The sequence below is a fragment of the Corvus cornix genome, chromosome 1 (genome assembly GCF_000738735.6).
Source record: "Corvus cornix cornix isolate S_Up_H32 chromosome 1, ASM73873v5, whole genome shotgun sequence".
In the NCBI taxonomy this organism is placed as follows: Eukaryota; Metazoa; Chordata; class Aves; order Passeriformes; family Corvidae; genus Corvus; species Corvus cornix.
Window position 1 is genome coordinate 26,861,671 of NC_046332.1, and position 24,064 is coordinate 26,885,734.

Here is a 24,064-nt window from a genome sequence, read left to right on the forward strand (position 1 = left end):
GGGACACTGGTATTTCCAAGAAACAATCTCTGCCACCAGAGGTTGGCGTTGAAGCCACCATTGCCCCCTCCCCTCCATGCATGGTTTAGGCAGATGGCATCCACTTATACAAACGTATCTGGCCATGGAAAAGGAGAACATAAATGAGTATAATTAGAGAAAAGAAACCACAAATGCTTTTCAGTTTTATTCTTGCTGGGAGGGTAGTGACATCCTGACATGGTCCTTCACATCATCCAATGAAAACTTTTTCAAGGCTCCTAACTCACCTAGCAGTTTATGGGACTAAGTCTTGGAGTAATCTTGGCTTGGCTGTAGTGGTCTGTCAGCCTGCAGACATGGCATTCCCAATTCCAGACAGCTTTGCTGGGTCAAGACTAAAGTAATCAGTACTAACAGAAAGGGAAAGTAATCAGATGTGAAACACAGACCATATGATGAGTGATGTGTCAGGCTGGTACTACACAATATTTGTACAGACCAGTCAGAAATGGGTATTACAAACAGAGCTGGAAAATACTAATAGTTAAAAACATGATCAAGTGCTTTTGATGGATTTCCCAGAAAAGAGAAGTCTCTTCAGAAAAATAATGTAACAGCTTCAAAAAACAACAGCAGCAGCAACAACAACAACAAAACAAACAAACAAAAAATGCATCTAGTGATCTTTAAATCAGCTTTTACATTGGATAAATATATTTGAAATAGTTGTGCAGTTCACAGTGGCATAAAGTTCTCTGATTGCTTGAGTGCTTGAAAATATCTCATCAGTAAAAAAATACCAGAGCTGGGGGAGGAAAACCCTCTCTCTGAATTCTGTACATGGGTAAATGCACAGGTTTTGGCAGGCATCAGGTCATTGGATCCATGGGAAACTGGCAGCATTACAGGACTGCAGATCACAAGTCAGGGGATGGAGGATAAGAAGAATAATAAGGCCCATTTTCCTGCAATGAGAACAGAATAAGCAGTTGAACAGAAGTCTTCTCCAATACACCTTGGTGCAATGATAGTGCCACAGAGGCAGAAAGAATTAGGTATTCTGGCTTTGTACAGTGACTACCACAACTCACCCAGGAGAGGACTGTGCTGGTAAACAGGCAAACAGAGGCCTTGTTTTTGCCTGTGTTAAGCAAAAAGTGCAAGTTAAACTTTTGCCACTAAGCCAAAGTTGTGATGCCAGGAAGCCACAAATGTTGGCATAGCCAGACACTCAGCCAGAGCAGCTAATGCAGACACACAGCTCTGGCTACTACTTTGTAGTTAAATCACATATGCTTTGGAATGATTCTGCCAATGCAAGCCATATTCATTCCACCATTTGGTTAGAGACCTGAGGTGCAGAAGGGAAGAGAAGAGAGTCCTATACAAAGGCAGGGCACCTTTCTACTGTTCCACTTTTCCTTGCTGTTTTGTTCTTTTTTTTTTTTCCTTTTCCAACATGCTTGTTAGTATGTGGGGCAGAGAAGGCAAAACACAGCTACTATTTCTTTTTTCCAGTCAGTATAAGGTGTATAGCAGCTAACACAAATTTTATCTTGTCACAGGCTGTTAGTGTGTTACATTACAGTTCTTGGCTGAAGACGGGTAAGCTGCCTTTTATGCACACAGGAGACTGCTCTAATGGGAAAGCAGCCTCCTTCTCAGCCAAGCCCTCTGCTTGGGCTGATGTACACAAAAAAAAAAAAAAAAAATCAGAGAATCATTACACAGAACAACACAGACTCTCTAGGAACCTTCCCTCTTTCTTCTCCCCATTCTTAAGATGTAGAAGTCAATTCCCTTAAAGCTCTTGCAGAGCACAAGAACTGCTCTTAGGGCAGAGACTCATGGTGGCCACAGGCAGTCACTCACCCTGGCATCATACTCGAGGACGAAAGGGGGAAGATCAATCTGTTCTGGGGGTATGGCTGTGAACAACTGCTGAAGGCTTTCCACATAGTGGATTTTGTCCTTTAGCCCTGAGACTGTAAAGGTTGTGAAAAACCATGCTGAGACCTGAAAATAAAACCCAACAAAAACCAATTAACAAGGTGCTGTTTCAAAACCTTCAAGTTCAGTGTAATACTCCACAGTGAAACAGGCTTGAGTTGAACTTGAAACGCTAAAATCATTGCAATAACACAACAAGGGCAGGAAGTATGCACCACCAACTGCTAGCAAGCAGTGTCTTGAGAGTGTCAAGCTCATGTTTTCTGACTCTACACCCACCCCTCCCCAAATAGCCAGCTTAAGGTCCCTTTCTACAGTCCAAGAGTGACAGCTATTCTGCTATTTGTCCTCAAAACCCCATCAGTATAGTGTCATGTTTTCACTCCAGGTTTAGCCAGTTCAGAAAATTACCTATTTGACTCTGTCAGAAGCATTTTCAACCCTTTACATTCAAGTTTTCACTTGAAAGAAAGGCCAATTAGACGGAGAGAAAGGGAGACTTTTGGCGGTTCAAAGATTGTACTGAAATCTCCCTTCTGCTTTGGGTTGTCTGAGTGAGCTTTTGTTTTACCACCTTTTTAATCAAAGCCTTATCAATTTAACTCTACAAGAATAAGCCTAACAACTTATTCTACAAGATTTTACTTCAAGTATTCACACCTCTGTCTGTTTTGGGTACAAACTGGATATGGAATTTTTGTTTTTGAAGACCAGTAAACAGCAATCCAATCCTGCCTAGATTGACTGCACAGGCTTTACCTTTTCAACCCACCTTCTCCAAAATTAAGTTCTGTATTACTTCTTGTTTATTTCTTATCTATTCTTTTCCTGGCAGACTGAAGAAAAAGAAAGAAACCTGTTCTACAGGCCACAAATGCTCATACTAGGGATCAATCACGTGGTCCTGGGCAACCAGCTCTTGCTGACCCTTCTTGAGCAAAGGGGTCAGAGCAGATGACCTCCAGAGTCCATTATAACCTTGACCATCCTGTCATTCTGTTTGATAGTTTTGCTTTGACTGCAGGAAGTTAACAGAAACACAGCAACACTGCAAAAAAAGCCTTGAGGAAAACAAGAGTTTCAAAGAAGCTGTAAGAATAAGTCAATAAAAATTATCTGCCTGAATACAGCATTCAAAGAAAAAGTCAATTCCTAAAAATTGTCCTGGAATAACTGCTGCCTCCTCAAAACAAATTATTTTAATGAGAAAGGAACAATGAAAAGGAGAAAAGGAGGTAAAGAATACGACAGAACACTTGAAATCAGTTCATTATGTTGAGGGCAGAATTAGAGATAGCAGAAAGCAGGGAGACAGATTTTACTGGCATCCATTATTCATTATATTGTTCTAACAAGACCTCCTATGAGTGACACTAAGTGACAGTTTAATGAGTGAAAAATACCTTCTCAATCTTGCACCAAAGTAGCATGGATTTCAAGGTGTGTTATGAATGACAATCATTAAACATAATTGCTATGGATGTTTAATGTATAAAAGCCTAATAGGGAGTATTTTTGCAGCCATCACAAAAACTGCTGTTGGGAAAAGGGTTTTTTCTTTTTCCCTTTCTTCCTCTCACTATACTAGCCACTGCAGTTTGACATCTTACCCAGAAACACAGAGGGAAGGGAGAGGGGCAGGAATGTTTCTGGAGTTTTTATTACTTTTATTCTTGATAATCACAGGTTATAGAAACAGTAATACAAGAGCAGCTATTTTCTTATTGGTAACAGGACACGGAACTTTAAATTAAACCAAATCTCTGTTAATGCACTGAAAGGAGAATAAGTTATACCAGAGCAGCCAAAGAAAGTTAAAAATCTAGACATCTGCTGAAGTTTCCCTTCATTTTTTTTTGTTATGATATTCTGAATCTAAATAAAAGGCTGTCAAAGTCACTCTGCCAAGCTATAAACCCACAGTTAAGTGTATGAGTGCATGTCTCCCACAAAAACCAGCAACACAGATTAGCTGTGTCACAAATCTCTTAATTTGGTCATATCTCAAAGAGAAATTTACTAAGATCTGGGAAATTTTATTCCAGTTGGAAGGATCTTGTGTAGAAAAAGACCAAAGTGATTTGCAACAACCTTTCCGTTGGCACCTGATCTTCAGAAACTGCTTTTAGGACTGTTATAGAAAAGCAAAACAAAAATTGTTCATGACAAATACAAAGATTATGATGATTATGAATATCTAATTTGAGTCTTCGGGTATGTTTCAGCTTTGAAACATTCTTGATTCACAGCCAATTAATGAAAACAGAATTACTCTGGGTGAGACTGCTTCAGATGCAGCCATTTATGGTTCAGTTCAGCATACAACCTCTGAGAAAGTTTGCTTGGAGAGCACTCAGAAGAGGGCAGCTGAGAGGATTCACATAAAAATGCCTCCAAAAGCCCTTTATTTATCTATCAGCAGCTATATCAACAACAAGCAGGAGTAACCTTACATGCAAGAGTACAAAGGAGCTTGTGATGGCACTTGATGGGTACCTTGATCTGAGGCCTGGCAGCGAAGCGCTCACACAGCAAGAGCCGCTCCAGCCTACAAAAGTGCTGATGCCTCTGCTACGATTTCATGACAAGAACAGCTCAGTTTCACAGCTCACAAGAACACTCAAAGCATGAAGAAAGGCAGGAGCAGTGTACAAAAATGGACTGCACAGTGGCTCACCCTGCTTCTGTTACTCTGTGCTTTAGGACAACTGCTGAACCTTCCTCCCAGCACACCAAACTCCATGTATTCTAGACAGGCAATTATCCTCAGAAAACACATAATTTACAACAGTTTCATACCTAGAAACCAAACAAAGAATCATTGTTGGCACCATAAAGTACATGGAGAACTATGCTGGTGTTCTAGGGACATATGATTTTCCCAAAGACATGATGAAAAGCCTCTTGATCCCTCTTAGCCCATAAATAAGCAAAAGCGACTCTGACAGATGGCAGCCATCTACTGTGCCAGGATTCAATACTGCTATGAAAGGGACAATTTATACCAGAGATTTAAGACCTATGTACAAGGGTGATATGTTTGGGAAGTCACATGAATGCACAGGCCTTCCTCCTGAATTTGAGGCATGGGGTATTTCCTACTACTTCTAGGGAAGGAAGTCAGAAATCCAAATAGGAAGATGAATGTGCCAAACATTTTTTGAAGAAATTTGAAGCTTTTGAGCTAGCAGTCTTCCATAGGGACAAGAGTCCTGAAAGATCCAAAAAAAGGAAGGGGAAAGAAAAATCATTCCCTCTAAGCAGCCATCTTCTTCACTATGCCTTCTGCTGCTTATTCCCCATCATTGTTTCATAAGCTGATAGTCCATGCAACAGTCAAAAGCAATCCTGCTTGCCTTCCAGTTATAGAGAAGATTGGCAGAAAGACATGGATACACATTCGCTTTTGCCTCCAGCTGTGCTGCCAGAATAGGATACAAACCAATACTATTTCCAGCAAGTTACAGAACTCTGTGTCTCTCACCTTCCCCGCTTCCCACCAACCATCTGCTTTGCCTACAGATCTGTTAAGTCGCACTGCAGTTTCCAAAGGGAGAGACAAGATGGCAACAGACACCAGTAAGGATGAGTTCTCATCCTCCAACAACAACAAAAAAGTGTTTCTCAACTAAACAGAAATGTTTAGAGGAGAGGAGGGGGATGAAGTTCTGCTGAGAATCTAAAACACTAATACTTCCTAGCTTCAGCTTTTCCACTCGACTTTGTGACCTTAGTAATGTTCTCTGCCAGCTCCTACATTTTTATTAGCATCAGAGCTGGAAGCTCTAATTCTAGGACACAGACCTCTGATCTGTACCCTGTGGGAATAACTAATAACCTAACAGAAATTGGAAGCTACGCTGTTGGGAAGCCTCAGTCTCATCTACATAAAAACAAGGCAGCTCCAAGTCTCACGGTGTCCCAGCTGTGCACAGGCAAAGAAAGGACTCTTTGGAAATTTAGCAAAGAGATTCTTGCTGAACATGTGCAAACAGATGTGTTTTTCCAGGCATATAATTTTCTCAAATTTGATTGATGTCAGCAAAAAGCAGAAAAAACACAGAGGTTAATCTGATGTGAACATGGAGGATCAGATTTCTGTTTTAATTGGACAAACAAAAATTCTAGGAAGGGCTGCTGCTGCCACTTAGTTCGTCTGAAGTACTCATACTGCTGCAATAGGAGTAGTGGGCGTGAAGTCCAGAAGGGAACCAGCTCCATCTTCTGTTGCCCCACACAGATCCCAGCCAAGGGTAACAACTTACTGCATGACAAATTCACGTTTTTGTCTCCTGATGGATTAACAGGATTCTTCTGTACTGCATCAAAAGCATTCTTCCCATCTTTGCTGCTCTACACTCTATCCCTGACTAATCTCACTGCTGCCTAATGCTGCCCTCTGCCCTTCCCAGGGCAGCTCTGAAGCGACACGCAGGACACACGTGCCACCTCTTGTGTGAAAGAAAAGGTGAAACATCCAGGAGATGAACTACACAAAAATGAATTCCCTGAGTGTTTGCTCATGGTTCATCACGCTGCCAGCCAGACAGCAGGAAAAATGACAAGATGTTTCCCTTTGAAAGAAACATGATTCAAAGCTTCCACCTCTCTCCGTTAAGAGCACACAAAAACCAGGGCACAGACAGCATGCACTGCACTGGGGTTCAGCTTATCACAAAGGCTGGAAGATTACAGCTAGATTGAAGATGGGATGAATTTCAAGTTCAGAAGATCCAGAAGATACTGCCTAATTTTGGGAGTCTTCTACATATCTCCACATTCCTCATGTTACAGGCTTACATGCTACTCCACTGACATGCTAGATACACTCTCCTTCAGTAAGATTTACCTTACCTTTGAACGAAATGTTGGGTGGACAAAATACAATGCCTTCAAATTCCTCTTGTACCTGGTTTAGAGAAACAAAAAAGTTTTTAAAAGTCAATTCTAATTAAGGTCACCTACACAAGCCAACTGTCAAAAGAGACCATTTTTCTTAAGTGCCTGTGATGTAATTTTACAAAGTTAAGATCTAATGTAAGGGCCGATATAAAAAAGTAAATGTAAAGGGAAAAGAAAAATGATTTTTAAAAGTAGAATGGTTATTTTTCAGTTAAAGACATCACAGCCTTCAGTCTTTCAAGTAGGAAGTGAAAGAAATGTAAGGACAAATGATGACTGCCACTGTTACCCAAGCCTCTCCCCTCACAACCAGCAACATACTTTAACAAAGCCAGGCTCTAAAAGCTCCAGCTCTGGACAGTGACAGACAACACAACCAGAGTGCCTCCCTAACAGCTCCAAAGGGAGACTGCAGAGGACAGAACTTCTGGTTAAAAAGATGGACTTGAGAAGAAAAGAAAACACCTCTTCCTTCTTTTTGCCTTTACTAGTTATTTAGGCCTTTGTCCCAGCAAAACTCTCTCACAAATAAATGGGAAACCAGATACAGGGAAATATTTGCATAGCACAGGGGAAGACCGGAACGAGTTCTTTTCCTATTGACACTCACTTGGCATCAACAACATCATAGAGCTTCTTCAGGAAATTAGAGTCTAATTGATTGTAATAATTTGTGAGTGTATGGAAGTACACCAGGACATACTCCTTCACTGCAATATGATCCATGACGTGGATGAAATACAGAAGAGCCTGAGGCAGAAAGAAATGAAATTTATATTTGCAAGAACTCTTTCACAGTTGCATTACATCTGAATATGCTTCCATTATTTCCTCTAAAAATGAAGAATCATGAGGCTGGATGGCATTACATTTCAGCTACAAAAGCAAGGCCAACATTCCAAGTCTTCAACTTGACTGTAATAACTTGGAAGTCTTTTTTGTCTATCTGACCTCACAGATGGAGATATATTCTTGCTGTTTCCATGAAAAACCACATTTGACTCATTACATTTCACTCTTCACATCTTGGCAGTTATAGAAGCAGAGTAAGTCTCCTTCTTCTTGAGAAGAAAAAGGAGCTTTTTTCTAAACTATGAGTTTTTTTCTAAAAATAGCCTCATTGAAAAGTGTCAGCCCAATGCACACATAGGTTTGTAAGGGTATACATTTTCATCTGCCTATAAAAATACTTTCTAGTTAACATCTTAAGTCTCCTGCAAATAATGTTTCTATTATTAACACTGAATTATCCTTATAATCAGACTTTTCCATCCTAAACATTCATATGTAACCTACACAACTCTAGTTTTACAAAGCCTTACCTTTTCCATGTCTATCAATGTTACGGGGATATTCCTTCCAACCACCACCATCACTGTGCGGCCACAGTTATCTACACCTACGAAAGAAAGAAAGAAAGACATCTCAACTTCTCTCAGTCATGCCAGGTTCTGTACTTGGGCCCTTTCAAACCAGGGAGAAAGAGCCTCAGCTCAGAACTTTTGCAATGTATCTGGTTTCCAATAGAGGAAATATGCTTAGTTACTGCTCTCACTATACCAGTACCTATTCTGATAAAAACTCCACGTATTACATCTGAGAAACTTAAGGACTGCAATTTTATGTTGCCTGTGTACTCCATATTTACCTAAATATCAAATAATAACATGGTTTTATTAAAAAAACCCAAACACCTTCACTTGTAATTCTACCAGCAAAGCAGAATTCTTCCTAGAAACCAGGCTCTGAACTCCAATGCACAGATTGCCAGAGCACGCCTCATGGACCTCCTTTAGCCCACAGAGTCTTGCCTAAGGCAAACAAAAGAATTTAAATTTGCAGCTACTGAGCAGAAGGTATCACACAACCTTGCTATTTACACAAAGATCTAGGTAAGCTCTGGAATTTCATGAGGCCTAAAATATCAGCCAAAGGGCTGAACAGATTTTGTCTCCAGAAACACAGCTATGCTTTCCAGCATGACCTAATGTATTTGCAAGTCCAAAGAAAATATTTTTACTTTGAGACAACATAGATTAGTCATCAGTACCCCAAACTTACCTGTCTGGTACAAAGCTTTAAGAGAAGCAATGTCAGAGAGGTCTTCAGCTCTTGCCTGACACAGCCAGCGATTATAACTAGAAAGTTAAAAACATCTGGTCAGATCTAATCCCCCTTTGGATTAGCATTATAAAATGAAGAGGTATATGGGAAGGGAAGGACAAAGCAAGCTTTTTCTGACTGTGCCCTCTCTAATGTTGCTGTTTTCTGACCTATGGAGCAACTATCAAGTTTTTAAAGAAAGAAATGTTAAAAAATAAAATTTAGTGTCTTAGTTACACACCTAATGATTTTCACTAGGGCAATTAATATATATTAATACATTATCAACTAGTAACTATAGTGGCATTGCATTTGGGCTGAAAAGATTTCAGAGGTTTTTCCATTTAAATATATCAGTGTTTAAAAGACAGAGAAAAAAAAAGAAAATTTTCTTTAGAAGTCTAGATGTCAAACACAACTATGCAGCAACCAGTGTGATACTGTTTTTTTTCCCTTTGAATGGTGAACAACAAAGTGCCTCATCTGATAAAACAAGCCAACACCTGCCCCGAGAGGTGTCCAGCATGGAACTACCTTCTAAAGAAGTGATCATGCACATTAGGGTTACCAGGGCATGAAGGGGGAGAAAGTCTGAGCATTCTTTTATTTATCAAATGGAGGAAAAGTGTTTTGCTACCTGCCCAGAGCCTCAGGAACAAGTGGGAACTATTAAAAGCAAGTGATCTCACTACAAAAAGTGGTGACAAAACAGTGACATCTTGTGGCAAACAGATAAGGCAGCTGGCTGGATGCACTAGGTGTGCTAAAGGGTTCATCACAAGCTTCCCTTTTTATCTTACTGTCCCTTCCCTTCTCTCTTCAGGCCAAAGAGGCTACCACATCAATCCAGGGTGACACCAGGCATTACCTGTATTTGCTTGCTGGAAGATTAGGCTTTACAGATAACAAAATCATTATTTGTAAGGGTTGGTCCTAACTAACACAAATATTCACATGAACAAGCAAATTCTCACTTCCTCTGATGCTGTTTCTGCAGTGCTGCCTCTGACAACTGTCCCTGAAGGATGAGGCGCCTCTGTTTATCAACGTCTCCTTCCATGCGGGCAAAAGCATGGGACCCAATGAAAGACAAATCTGCCTCCAGACCCTCTTCATCTGAAGCATCTGCAGTAGAAACAAAGGTGGTGTAAAATTTTTGGGCAATCAGCAATGCTGCTGATGAATTGCTACATTTCCCAGTGAGACAACACAGTCATGCTACAGACTAACACAAAACCCCGTGCGGTACCGTGATGCGGCTCTGACACCTCACCAGTACCACTCGCAGATCACAGCACGTGATTGAGAACTACTCCCTTAAAATGCTGGTTTGCCTGGAAACCAAATGGGAAATGCTAGTCATCAGCTCACAACAAAGGGTTAACTCTCCCAAAAAACAAGTCTGGGGAGGGTGACTTGAGCTTTACAGTCATCCTACTTGAGCTTTACAGCCATCCTATTTGTCAAAGGGGGAAAAATTAGCACGCAGAGGCACAGATGATGCAGCTTTATTCAATTTAGAAGCTGTACTGTAGAAAGGGCTTACTTTTTGTATCACTGGACACTTCCTGAACAAATGCTGTAGTGATCTGAGTGTAGCTATTTTTATAGTTTTGTTTACAACATGACTGGGTGATGAAATAGAAGAGTGCAGGCTCACTTGCTGGTGACAATACCAGAATGCTCCACTGAATTGATGTCATCCAGGCATGTTGCTAAGACTTCTAGCACTGTCTCTCTGGGCAATCTGGACAGGAACTGAGCTTCCCCTTTTAGCATGACATGCTGTAGTAACAATGGAACAGGAGTGCAGGATTCCACTACACAAATTCACTCCTACCTGTGCAAATCCAGTAATTTCATAAATTATTAGCTAGTGGTTGAATGCCTCACACTGATCAGCCACAGCAGCAAATATCAAATACTCAGCCGTATCCCAACTGGCTATGCAAAAGCAGAAAATTGAAATGAATTCCAAGTTATCTGCTTTGGATAGTTCAAGGCTGTAAAACTTTCACATCACCGCTTAACAAGTAAAGAAGAACATGCCTGCTATGTCCATTAATATGTTAAATTGTTTTGCTATATGTATCTCACCTCAGCCCTGACATCTAGGCAACCTCTTTACAAGCAGACTTTCACTGAATTTTGATAGCCACTTCCAAACACTGATCTCTGGGTTGATCTAGCTTTTAGGGAGTTTCTCCTAGTTTTCATTGCACATCTATAGTTTGATGCACTGTATCCCTGCTGTATCAATAGAATCCTATCATCTGAGACAACATTTGCTAATACATGAACAACACTTTGCTAATACACAAGACAGATCATTAACCATAATGCCTTTTTTGATTAGGGGCTGCAGAAGATTCTGCAAAAGCACTTTCAAAGATCCTAATCACTTTGGGAAAAAATTTACAAAGGGAATGAACTACCCACCTCTTCCACCAAGAAAGGAAAAGACAGATCAGCTCTACTGCAGTTACTGCTGGGGAACACACGAAGCCAATGAGGCAGCTTGGGAACTGGAATCATTATAACCTGCCTTAGGTGAACTGTGGTAGGAAAACACCTCTTTCCCTCCTCTTCTGTTTTTCCCACTGACTTTCACAGAGAGATACTTATTCCAAAGTCCAGTTCCAAACTCACCATCCGGAACGCCTGGCTTTTCAGTAATCCTGATCTGCCGCTCTGGTACTACCGGCTCCCCTTCTGCATTGCCAATATCTGCAGGGAGGTAAGGCAAGGACTGGATCTCTTCTTCCAACGATCTCGGAAAATACAGAGGCAGCAACTTCTGGTAAGTGACCTACAAATAAGAAAAAAGTGTGAAGGGTCTATCATACATCCATGCTCTTCGCTTAAACAGCATCCGCCTTTGTAGCAGGGAACTTCTCAACAGTTTGGAGGCAAAATACTGCCTCCCTCAATGGTTACTTTGGGCTGTGAGTTCACAATACAGGCAAGAAACCTTAATAAAGGTTAACTTTTTGGGTTTTTTGCCACATTGGCAAGTGACTTTGAGAGGACTCTGCTTTAACCTGCATGAACTCAGGTAGATTGCAGATACTTTAGCTTTGTAATGAAGTTGAAATATGCATGGACAACAGATTTCAGCAAAGGTTGCTTATGTTAAAATGCACTATGCTACAGAGATCACCTTTAGTGATCTGTCTGGGGAAAAAGAAAAAGCACCAACCAAACAAGAAAATCCTGCCCCACATGAAGGAAAATCTCTACAGAATGTAATACTTCATGGATTATCTCCATATGATTAGCAGTTTTGTGACCCCCAACAAATTAGTTATTTTCCTTATCCCAGATGCCACAGAATCTGAACACAGCATGGGTGTTCTGCACAGGAACTGCCATTAACAAGTTCAAGGTACAAGGAAAGTCAATATTCAAACTGCCTGCATCTCTCAGAACACAGATCACTAAATGTCAAGTTTGCTTTTCCAACAAGCCAGCAAGCAGCGTTTCAGGTTTGTAGGTGATCTGTAGGGATGCTGAATTGGCCCTCTTCAATCACATCTCTGTGTAAGGAGGAAACTTTGTGTGAGGAATTTCTTTTCTGGCTAACAGACAGCATCCAGCACAACTGCATGCCATCACCTCCCCTACTGCTCCCTGTCCACAGCTCAGGAACACAAAAGCCAGAAGCAGAAAGATTCTCAGAGTGTCCATAGTGACAGCTAAGGGCATGAACAGTACTGGAAAAGAGGCTATGCTAGGATGGGACAGAAGGATGCTGCAAGACCGAAAGTCTGCATGATCTGAAGGGGAAATCCAAATCCAGCTCTACTGATGCAGAGAGGATCAAACATGCCCAGGAATTTTGGTGGAATGAATACCAAGATGATACCTCTTCAAGCTCAGAGACAGCAAACACCACCTTCTCCAGAGTCTCTCCATGAATCTCCAGAAACCTCCTAACTGTGCCTGCAAGGAAGCAGATTAAATGTAGTTAGCAAAACAGAAGAAGTCTACACACACAGCTGCAAGTGAAGAACTCAGAGTGCAGAAGAGAGATACATCTCTCCTCGTACTAAACAGCTCCACAGGCTGTAGGCAAGTGTGGAATAAGTGGTGGTTTAACACACCAAATGGGTTGCTGGGCATACTGGAAGTTCCATCTCCACTCTCTCCTGATGCTGACTTTAGATAGACACAAATAGTGAATAAATCTCCTTGATTTTAGCTTACTAAGCATTCCTTAGACTGTGAAATGAGATTCAATGGCCCTGAAAAATCAAGCTAAATCCTTCCCTTAGAGAGTCCAAATTGCAAGAACTTTAGAGAGTGCAAATTGCTAAAACCAGACATTCTTAGAACAAGTGCCTTAATTTATCAGCAAAGCAATATAAGTAAGCTACAGCAGAAGCTGCTTCAAGACAGGCTCAGCAACACAAAATCTCTGGTGCCAAAGAGGCATATAAAAATTCTATTTGTAAATCGTGAGAGAAAGAGTATTTTATCAAGTAGCACACAGACCTACAGAGACAACAGAAGACAGCAATAGAAGAAGTTATCTACAGGGAATACTTTAGTGGGAGTTCAAGAAACAGTTCAAGGAAAAAAGGAGCTATTTTCAAACACTTCCTGTGTACTACAGTACACAAATTCCAGTGTAATCATGTTGACCTGCAACATTACTTTACAGAACAAATGCAATTGGGCAGTTCCACAGCAAACAGTTCTGAATGTATGTGAACATGTGAAAAAGCCAAAAGAGATGGGGAAGAGTAGGAACCAGTATATAAGTATGTAAACAAGAGTATATAACATTATTGTTTGAACACTTTTTTGTATTTTCAGCCCAGGATGTTTTCTGATTTGTTTTCAGTGGTCTTCATTTTTTTTTAAATATAGCTCCCTCTCAAGTGCAAGGAAATTTGAAAACTTTTAGCAATGCTTTTTAGTAAGAATTTCCATAAAACAAGTAACAAGCATAAGAACCATTTCCCCTTGTTTGTTCTGAACTGGCATGGTTTGATGGTTCTTATTTTGGGAGACAGTGAACAGCTGATTCCGTTTCACCATTTCCATGCCACTCATGAGTTTACAAATATCTATCACACTCCCCTCAAGTCTGGTATAATCCAGTCTGGAAAAGTCTTGAGCTCATTTTGCTATTTCTTGCCTTTTTCTGTCCTTGTTGACCTCCTCAACTTCTCTGTCTACTATATTCTTTTTGAATATGCAGCTTTAAAGGGTGAACAAAGCACTGATTTATTGCATAACATTTTTAATTTTGTTGTGTCTTACTCAGCTTGCTGTTTTGAGCTCCTCTGAGCTGTTGTTTTCATGGAACTATTATCATCTCAAAGTTTTGCTGCCTATAATCAGCCCATCATTTTGCATGTGAAGGCAGAAGCCTGTAGGAGTGGGTCAGTGGGGGAAGAACATCACTTTACATTTGGATGTGCTGATGACACTAAGAAGACTAAATTCATGGTTGCTCGAGTCTGCCTACAAGTATTCAACAGCAAGGCCTCATCTTGGCTATTCTGAACAGATTTCTATTACCAGCAAACTCTCTCACCTCACTTTTAGCATCTTTACCAGGTTATTAATTAACACATTGAAAAATGCAAGTTGTATGGATCTTTACTGATGAGATCCCAGGGACCTTTACTGAGAGGAAGGCTCATTTGTTTTTATCTTCCATTTCCTGATCAACCATGGAATGCCTTGCCTTTTTACAGCCTCTAATGAACCACAGCCCCCTAAAAAAACTTTCCCCATTTCAAGAGCAATCTGTAAGTGACCTGCTGAATGCTGCCATCCAGTTTATGCAGTTTTCCAACACACTTACGCAGTGCTATGTGGGTTGCATCCTCCAAGGGGTAACATCTTTTCAGAGTGTTAATGACACAAAATCCTACAGAGCACATTGCCTGTTCCCTGGAATCCAGAAAAAGAGAAACAAATGAACAGACAGCCAGGTGTGAACAGCCATCTCTCAGGACAGTAGGGAACTGGAACACCAATAATTTCTTCCCTGGCTCTAAGCAGCAGTAATCCTCTTTCAGGTTTTTGCAGAAGGATTCTTCCCTGGCAAGATGTACACAGCCCCATTAAGTAGAGAAGGAGAGAACCATTAATTATTCCCCATGGCTTCCTCTGCTGCTTGTTTTCAGATTTCTCCTTCTATTTCAGCTATATTGTTCCTACAGTTTCTCATATCCTAAATTAAGTTCTTACCTCAAGCTCTCTACAATCCTTTCCAAAATACTTTTGTTCCTGTTTAGGACTGACAGTAAGGGGAAGGAGGTGCTCTTCAGTGCATACACACTCCTGTTTCTTCACCTGACCAATGATTTTGTTTTGATAGAGGTCTGGACACAGGCCAAGGTGGCTTACTCAATCTTAGGTATGGTTAGACAACCATCAGAATGGAGTGGGACATACTTTAAGACCAGTAGGATGCTTCCAGCACTGAGCCACATTTTCAGAAGAGTAAAGCAGAGCTGTTGCCAACAATCATCAAAGGAATTTGAGCAAGCTCAGAGTTGGTAGACAGTTTCACAAACATCAAAAGTTACTCTAGAAAATAGATTGACTGAAAAGACATTCACTATGCAGAACTATCAGAATTTTAAAATGGTTTTTAACATGGTTCAGGCCTGACTTTGCTTGTTACTTCTGAGGCGGAACAAAACTGGCACATGCTAAAAACCTTAGCTATAATCTTGATTATGAAACAGTTACTATTGCACTGTAACACACAGTCCAGCCTTGGAAGAATTGACCTTCCCACCCATAAGAAATTGTTAGGTATGCTTTCTGACATTGCTCTTGCTCAGGTGTATTTTGCAACTGCTACCACTACAGCAGCTGTCACAGGAGAAGAACAGAACACAGGAAAGAAGACAGAAAAATAGGAAGAAAAAACCCTGTCAGTTAAGAGGAAGTAGAAAATACCACAGACAAAAGGGGAAAAAACTACAAACCCAGCTGCTGCAACTGTAGATTTAGAAGTAACCTTACACCCTGACTCAGAATTTTAGCTGTTGTACAAGAGCAGAGAGGCCAAACATGTGCACTGACACAGCAGTCAGATCTGCCTGTGGGTGCTTGCACATGGCTGCAGACACACAAGAAATTGCTGCTGGAGTAAGCTCATTTAACACTTGCTGCAGCACAGAACTCAAAGCAATTATTAATATTTCTCCTTTGAGGAACTGAATGCTGCACAGCTCTAGCTATCCCATTTCAGGACCTGAACCATCTCAGATCTCTCTGCGCATTTTATCTACACCACAGCACAGATAACCAAAGGCATGAAGCACACCATGAAGCCACTTATGTTCTCATGTCCCTAGCCAGAGCCAGCACACATGAGAAGACATTCAGAGAGGTTAGATCTTTGTGCAGAGCCGAGTTTGCAGGACAGCTGTGCCCCAGCTGGCAGCGCCTGTGTAGGCTGTGCTGTGCTTACTTGGCGAGCTGCAGGACGTTGCGGTAGCAGCTGTACAGGGAGCTCTCGGCCGCAGTGCGGTACCGGCTCTTGTACTTGGGGCCCACCGTGTGAATGATGAAACGCGCAGCCAGGTTAAACCCTTTCGTCAGCTTGGCCTCACCTGTCCTGCAACCTGAGGAAAAAAACCACAAGGATAAGTGTTCCTGTCATGGCAAGAAAGCCAGAAGTACTCAAGCCCTTGTCTTCCTCCAGTCAGACAACTCCACCTCATACACAGAAGGCAGTGTTAGAGACATCAAATATTAAGGATAGCATCCTATCTCATACCAGCTGCTTAGCACCCAGTCAGGCTGAGGAGGTGAGAACTGTGCTCATTCCTCTCAATTTCAAAACTATGCATATTAGGACAAACCAGATATTGCTAGAAATTCTGTCTTAATTGCAGTGTTTACTACGCTACTTACAGAGCCAAAGGAAGAAATGATTTAATAATGTGCAGAGAACAGATGCGCAAGTATACCACACAGCTAACAATAAAAAGTCCTTCTGAATTTAACAACTTGGTTTGGGGGAGACTGCTTTTTGGATAAAATGACTACAGGTCTCCTTAATCAAACAAACCAGTTGTTGGCAAAGCTATTAAAACTGAATAGATAAAACACTTGTTTAATTTATGCTCCCAGAATGAGGTAACTTGCTTTGTTTTGCAAGTTTCTTCATGTCCACAAGGCAGATACATGATCCTTATGCAGCTCATACTCTCTGGGCAGACCAGATATCTAGTCTCAAGGCAAGGAAGTTGCAAGCAATACATTTAATCGTTCTATTCACGGCACCCTTCAGTTACATAGTCTAGGAACAGATTCTGTGTTTGAAGTCTGTTTTTCCTTCAGCACATGGAAGAAAAGTCTGCTAAACTTCCCTTTCTTCACCTAAATCTCGTCCACTCCAAGTCTGGACAGCTGAAGAAGTACTTCTAATCTCTCTCTTTCCCTACCCTCAAAGGCAAGTATTTTCCAACCTTCTTTTTTCTGCTTGTACAGCTGCACTTCAGCTTTCTGATCTGACTGAAAACTAGTATTTTCAATGGATTAGCTTTCAACCTGATCTTCTCATAGGTTGCTAGTGCCCACAACAGGGAATGAGACAAGAACAAGCAGCTGCAGCCATCCCTCAGGCAGCAGCTCCAGCAGCTTGGCTTAAGCTGCTCACTGAACAGGGATGTTCATCTCTCCCACTCCACTCTTTCCTCGTAGTGCTCAGGCAAGCTATCAACATGCATGAAAGCATATCTTATGGGAAGAGACATTCCAGGTTGAGAATCTTCCTTACTCAAAACTTCAACCATACCTTTTAATGGCAACCACATGCTGCCTTGAAGCCAGCATCTTGTAAAATTTTTGATCTGACAAATCATATCATTAGCTTCTACAGACCTCCATTGTGCTTCTTCTGGGTTAATCAGAAGGAAGAAAACACCATACTAAAACTAGGCAGACTCTTCTGAATTCCTGCACAGCCTCTAAGACGGCTCAAGAGAGTGATTAAATAAGCACAATATGGAAAAAGTAAAGCCAAACCCAAAACAATGTATCAGATATCAAGTTACTTTTCTTCCTCTGCCCACACCTCACAACTAGTGAAGAGCAAGCAATGGCCTGTAAGAAAAAACTTGTCTTGGGAAAAAAAGAATGAAGCAAGTTTGATTGAGGTAGAGTTGTGAACTCAGTAGGGAAACTAATAAATTCAGGCAAGCAGATGTAGCTCAGTAATCTAACTATACTTAGATCACACTTCATACTTCCCAATGCCTTCTGCCTGGGTATCTTTACAAAACTTACAAAATTAAAATGAGAAGTAGGTATTATTCCTATTTTAAGATATGGGGTGAGGTGAGCTGCACAAGTCTGTGACAAAGCAGGGAACAAAGTCAAGATCCTATTTTTTATCTGATGAGATTTTAGACATTAGGATAGCTTTTCTCCAAGTTTAAAATGGAAAGTCTGAATCCTCTACATCATGTGTGTGGCAGAGAAAAAGCAGCACTGGAGCTGGAAGATTTCTGTGCATTGCTGTTACAAAAGGTCTTTATTAGACTGCAACAAATATTTGTTGATAGGCAAGCTTATATCAACAGCACTTCATCTGCGAGCCTGCCCCTGGTTGTAGCATTTCTACATGAATCAAAACTAATGCTGCTCCCAGGAACATAAAAGTTAGCTGAGCCTTAAAGAAGGCACAGGCCTTAGAAGGGTCACCATATAACATGCTGTAAGATCATGATTTTTCTTGGAGTCTGTGAAATGTGAATATATACCAAGTGGCAGGAATAAAGCAGGAGAGACCTAACTGAAAATGCATTTTACAGCTTTAGAGCATAGACATTTTCACTCTTTCAGCACAAACATTCTCCAATGAAAAATTTCAAGGCTAAATGGGAAAGAGGGCAAAAAGGAAGCAGAGCTGACAAATAAATCCTAAAATGATTTCTTAACTAAGCTCTCCATCCACTTCTCCTACTGTGACAGTACTACGGGTGCTCAAGCGCCAAATCAACCTCTCCTTCCTCCCCCACACAACATGTCAGTAGGGTGTCACAGAAGAACTGATTTCCATAAAGCTCTTGGCACAAGATTAAAAGAAAACTGTCTTCATAGGGAGTTGTGAACCAGCAGAATGCATTACAGGGAGAAGACAGAAGTGTTTTCACTGTGGTAGAAGATGCAAAACTACACATAACTCAGCAGGGTCAAATGGAATTTAAGAAGTTGAGCACGACTCCCTACAGAGCCGACAGATCTCAGACTTTAGGACTCCTTGAAATCCAGTCCCTCTCTTCCCACCTCTCAGTGCACACAAGAAACCCAAGTGTATTTTAGAAGAGTTCTGGCATATATAGCAGGGTCCTAACTATTCTATAGCACCTACGGTATTTTAACAGCCATTTCCACCCACAGCACACACTGAATTTTCGCTCTGTTATGAAATGGTTACTCTTCCTCCTCTTTTATTTCTAGGTTACTCAAAAAAAGCAAGCTGAATCAACAAAGGATGACTTTATAGAAACAGAGGATTTCTATTCAATTGTAATTTAAGCTACTAGAGTTTATATTAGAAATATGGCTCTTCTATATCCATTTTGTTATTGCATCAGGAGACCAAGCTGTTATCCAGTGAGCAGTACTACACAGATACCTCAAAATTCAGTTCAGTAACATATACTAGAAATGTGAACTTTTATCTGCAAACCATATTAGGCTTCTGTGTGACCTTGGATAACTATAAACTCTTGTTCATTACACACAAAATAAGGAAACTCTTATTCCCAGTGCCTGTTAGATGAAAAAAAAGGCTGAGTATTCATCTCTCATTATCAGCAATAAGCTTTGTTAATAAAGAATCTAGGTAAACCTCATCCATTTCTAGAATAGCCTTACATTAAGGCTGCTCTTGTAGCTTTCCAATGAAGTAATTTGTTGTACACAAGAGACAAGTGAACCAATCAACTTAAGAAGTCACAAAGACTTTACTTAGACATGCAGTATTTTATCAATCCATCTATTATTATCATATCTTTCTGAAAGACTGTGTGTATATTAACATCCTGAAAGAGGATACACAAAGGGTATGATAGAATCCACTTAATTTCTGCAATGGTAAACTTCAGTTTCTGTCTTTCGTAATGTATAAACACAGAACAGGATAAAATCTCAAGATGTACAATACTGGTCCCTTGAGCAAAAGCTCTGATAAGCTAACTGCTCAAAGTGGCTTAAGATAACAATGGGAATTATTGTATCATAAAGTAAGGGCTCATCAACTTAAATATCTGCCACAGAATTTCAATTATCTGGAATGTGAACAGCAAAGAGACTAGACTGGCATGTGTTTCCTCCGTGTTTTTCACGTTAACACCAGCTGTTGGGGGTTGGGGGAAGCTCTGCCTTTTTCGTTTGTGCCCCAATCTTGATGCTTTGTACTATGCAAGAACAGTAGATTTCAATAAGATAAAAATGTCTCAAGGCCACTTACCTTTGAGCTTCTGGAGTTCATCCTTCAGGTCAGGCCCAGCATGCATGAATATACTTTCAGATACTGGATTCTTATCCGTGAGAGTCTCATTGCTGGTGTTTACGATGGCCGTGCAGTTCAGTAACGCGACATCTCCTTTCCTGAGGAAACAGTTTATTGCAGGATAAATGCACAACTAAGCAAGATATTCTCAAATCAGTGCTGCCAAGCAAGGAAATGCTTTAAGAGGAAAAGCATTAAGAGGACTCCAGTGCCCGCACAGTGTAGCGTACCCTGACGTGCTCGCCAAGCTGAACCATCCTTTGCCGCTCCCTGATGAAGACAGACTGCACGCAAAACGTCAGCTCCTTAAACAGTCCCAGCCTCAGCAGTTGTTTGTAGAAAAGGCAGTGTTGTAGTTGTATGTAGGGCAGCTCAGACAGCAAACGTGCAAGGCAGCTTGTTAAACTGATGGAGTGTAACACTTCCAAAAACCCACATATTTTCTCTTGGGGTAACAGGACAGTCCTTGTGTTATATTACTTTCAAAACTTCAACAATTTTTTCAACGTACTTCTTTATTTTTGCAGACAGACTATCCAGGGCACCTTAACTGCTGCTGTTCCTCAGACCACTGTGGGTCTAGAGTGACACTGCAGCTGGACAAGTTTTCTTCTCTTTTGTTCCCAAATTGTGAACCCACAAGTTGATCATGTTCATTCTGCTGTTCAAAGATCAGACATGCAGAAGATAAACAAGGCACAGATGCATAAGAGACAATGGAGTAGCAGAACTCTGACCTGCTTTTGCCACAGCAGCAGCCATTGGGGATTTTGGGATCAAAGAGCATAGGAAGGGAAATAAAGATTCCCACGCACAGGGAGAAACTAAACTAACAGTTGAAATTGCACATATTTGCCCAAGCCGTAAGAGATGTTTAACCTTTTACTCCTCTCTTTCTTTACTTAATTGAGTTCGGGAAGTCCATGAGCAGTCCCATTTCCTGCATATATTAACCAGAAAGAGGTTCAGGCTGATTCCTGAATCTGCATCCCTGAGAAATCCTTCTCCCTTCACAGTGATTAAGTTAAGAGTTATTCATCTAGAGAGCAGGTTTAAGTATCTGAGTTACAGGAAAGAAAAACTGATGGACTAAGTTCACCACAGCACACTGCACTTTATCAATAGATTTTGGTAGAAAATCATGGAGACAAAATACAGAACAGAGGAAGAAGGGGCAGGAAGAGCCAAAACCAAGGCATAAGAACCACATGAAAGAAAATGCTGATTTAAACCAGAAAAGTAAAAGCAGAATAAAGCCAGAAAATACAGGAAAAAGCTAGTAGACAGCAAACATATCTAAAAAAAATTGAAAACCTCATATCCAAGTGCCTAACTAGGTTTGGATACTAAGCATGTACTTCCTGCCTATCACAGTAGGAAGTACAGCTCCAGTCTGCTGCATCGAGGACTGCCCATGAGCACAACCTATGGTGGAGCAAAATCTAGACTTTCAAAGTTACAGTGAACAAAAAGATTATTTTCCTCACAGATCTGTAATGTTTGATTCAAGAAAATAGGATTTAGAAGCTTTATTCTACAGCAGTGATCATTACACATGGATCCTGCAGTAAATGGAGAAGAGATGACAGACACACAAGAGCCACATCGAACTTACCACAAGATAATTTTTTCATTGATGTCTTTCCTGTATGGAAAAGGTGATCTAACATCAACTTGAGCTTTTTCAACAGGACTTTGGTGACAATCCAGCTGCTTGGCCTCATAGGCATCACTCCAGCCTGGCAGACTATCAACATCCACAAACTGGGAAGGAGCACCCAAGGGATCCATGGAATGGAAACAACAACTCCCTTCCTCTGCTAACTTGTCACACTCCAATTTTCACTGGAGTCTTCCAGGTGCTTTAAAGAAAAACAAAAATCAAACCAGGTCAGCAGCTGTTCACTAAAAGTAATTGTCCCGTGGAGCCAGACCTTTCCCAAGACTGCAATGCAATAACAGCTAGCAGAAAACAGAAAAGCAGATTTCCAACTCAAACACTCCCTCTTTTGTTACCTGCATGCAATAAGGCAATGCAGATACTTCCAGTGAGACAAACCTCTTCCAACCATTAAAGGTGAAAACACCTTCTCTACTAAATTGATCCAACTGACTCATGATCTTGCATTTTAGAAATAGCAAGAACAAAGTCCTAAGTGCAGAGAGGATCGCAGTCTTTCTGAAAAGTGTTATTTCTTTATCTAAACAAAAAGCAAATTTGTAGCAGGGAATGAATGTATAACCTATTCTTTCAGAGACACTGGTAAATACTTATATAAAAACAAAAGTCAGAGCTTCCCAAACCACAATGCCCCCACCCACCAAACACCCCAACCAAAAAACCCAAACCTTACAAACAAACCAACATAAACCCCTCCCTCTTCCCGAATGACACAGCCCTTGCCGTTCAGTGAATTCTGAACTGCTGCAAACAACTTACTGCCACATAGTTCTTACAGCCATACACTCAGGCACAAAACCTCTTCACCCAAATCAGTTTTGCAAGAAAGAGTAAAGCTGTAAATTTGAACGCTGGCCCAGTGAATTTTAAGATGAACTCTGCCATCTGACTGATTCTGAGATGGCACTGGTTGCTAGACGAAGGCTCAAACGTGCCAATACTCACTTTTCAGCTGCCAGCAGACAACGCGTTGGCTATTACATTTCCATTGTGACTACTGAACTAGACTAGTTAATCAAACTAGCACAAACATACCCACATAAGTAACTACAGATTAGTAACACACCACACACACCTACTACTTAACCCCTTTCACAGGTTTATAATTGATAATAATTAAAAAACGATCACACCCACAAGGGGTAATTGTGAAATGCGACTTATTAAGTGTATTTATTAGCCAGGGGAAAACAACACAACAAAACAAAACAACCAAGCATCCAAGCTCACACTGAGGGGTAATAAAGACTGACACTAGGACAAAGATAGCCATAAGAGCATCTAAGTAAGATTTTTGCTGGAAGAAAAGGCAATGAGCGAGAAAAGCGACAAAGATAGCCATAAGAGCATCTAAGTAAGATTTTTGCTGGGAGAAAAGGCAATGAGCGAGGAAAGCAAGGTAAGCGCGGCTGCACTAGCCCCAGCCCTAAGCCCATCTACAACAGCATCTACCCCCTGCTGAACAGCCAAACCCAGGGGTCTGGCTACGGCAGCAAAAGGCAGGAGAAGCGGTGCGTGCAGATCTCCCCCGGGGCATCTCCCCCACGATCGCTGCCGGGCCCTCCCGCGGCGGCGGCGGCCCCGAGGGGTTGTCAGGCTCGGAACGGGGCACAGAGCGCTGTGAGCGGGGGTCGCGGCCCCAGTGCCTGGGATGCAGTGCCGTGCTCGCACCGGGAGGAGAGCTCGCCTCTCCCGCCCCACGCCTCGCACCGGGACTCCGGCACCGCGCTCCGCCGGGCATCCAGCGGCCCCCGCCCGGCTCCCGCAGCGCCCGCCCAGCGCAGGCCGGGCCGTGCCCCCAGCACCGCTCCGCACTCACGGGCACAGCCGCAGAGCCGCCGCCAGCCCCGCCCGGACAGAGGGTCCCGGTCGGCGCCGGTCTGGCGACATCACCCAGAGAAGCTCCGCGTCTGCCCCGCTTCCGCTTCCCTTCCCGGGCGGAGCCT

At 41.6% G+C, this 24,064-nt stretch overlaps 1 protein-coding gene across 2 annotated transcripts; it reads right to left on the reverse strand.

Annotated features, from left to right (window-relative positions):
• Positions 1-172: 172 nt before the first annotated feature.
• On the reverse strand, positions 173-24,046 carry GDAP2 (ganglioside induced differentiation associated protein 2). 2 transcript variants are annotated; one of them, XM_039559817.1, is made up of 14 exons: positions 23,938-24,046; positions 22,053-22,299; positions 20,396-20,535; positions 16,382-16,535; positions 14,756-14,844; positions 12,803-12,879; positions 11,587-11,746; positions 9,912-10,062; positions 8,896-8,972; positions 8,157-8,233; positions 7,445-7,584; positions 6,787-6,841; positions 1,855-1,998; positions 173-947 (listed from the first exon to the last, which is right to left on the reverse strand). In XM_039559817.1, the coding sequence occupies exons 2-14, from the start codon at positions 22,226-22,228 to the stop codon at positions 900-902; spliced, it is 1,488 nt and encodes a 495-aa protein (XP_039415751.1). In that variant the 5' UTR covers positions 22,229-22,299; positions 23,938-24,046; the 3' UTR covers positions 173-899. The 2 variants fall into 2 exon arrangements, with proteins under 2 accessions (XP_039415751.1, XP_039415760.1); XM_039559826.1 differs by lacking the exons at positions 173-947; positions 1,855-1,998 and adding an exon at positions 3,777-4,731.
• Positions 24,047-24,064: the final 18 nt, after the last annotated feature.

Coding starts and splice junctions, on each gene's coding strand:
- GDAP2 (XM_039559817.1), bottom strand. CDS start 22,228: ATGGATCCCTTGGGTGCTCCTTCCCAGTTTGTGGATGTTGATAGTCTG. Junction 11,747..12,802: donor CTGTCTCTGAGCTTGAAGAG/GTATCATCTTGG, acceptor TCTTATTTGTAG/GTCACTTACCAGAAGTTGCT. Junction 8,973..9,911: donor CAGAAACAGCATCAGAGGAA/GTGAGAATTTGC, acceptor TTAACTTTCTAG/TTATAATCGCTGGCTGTGTC.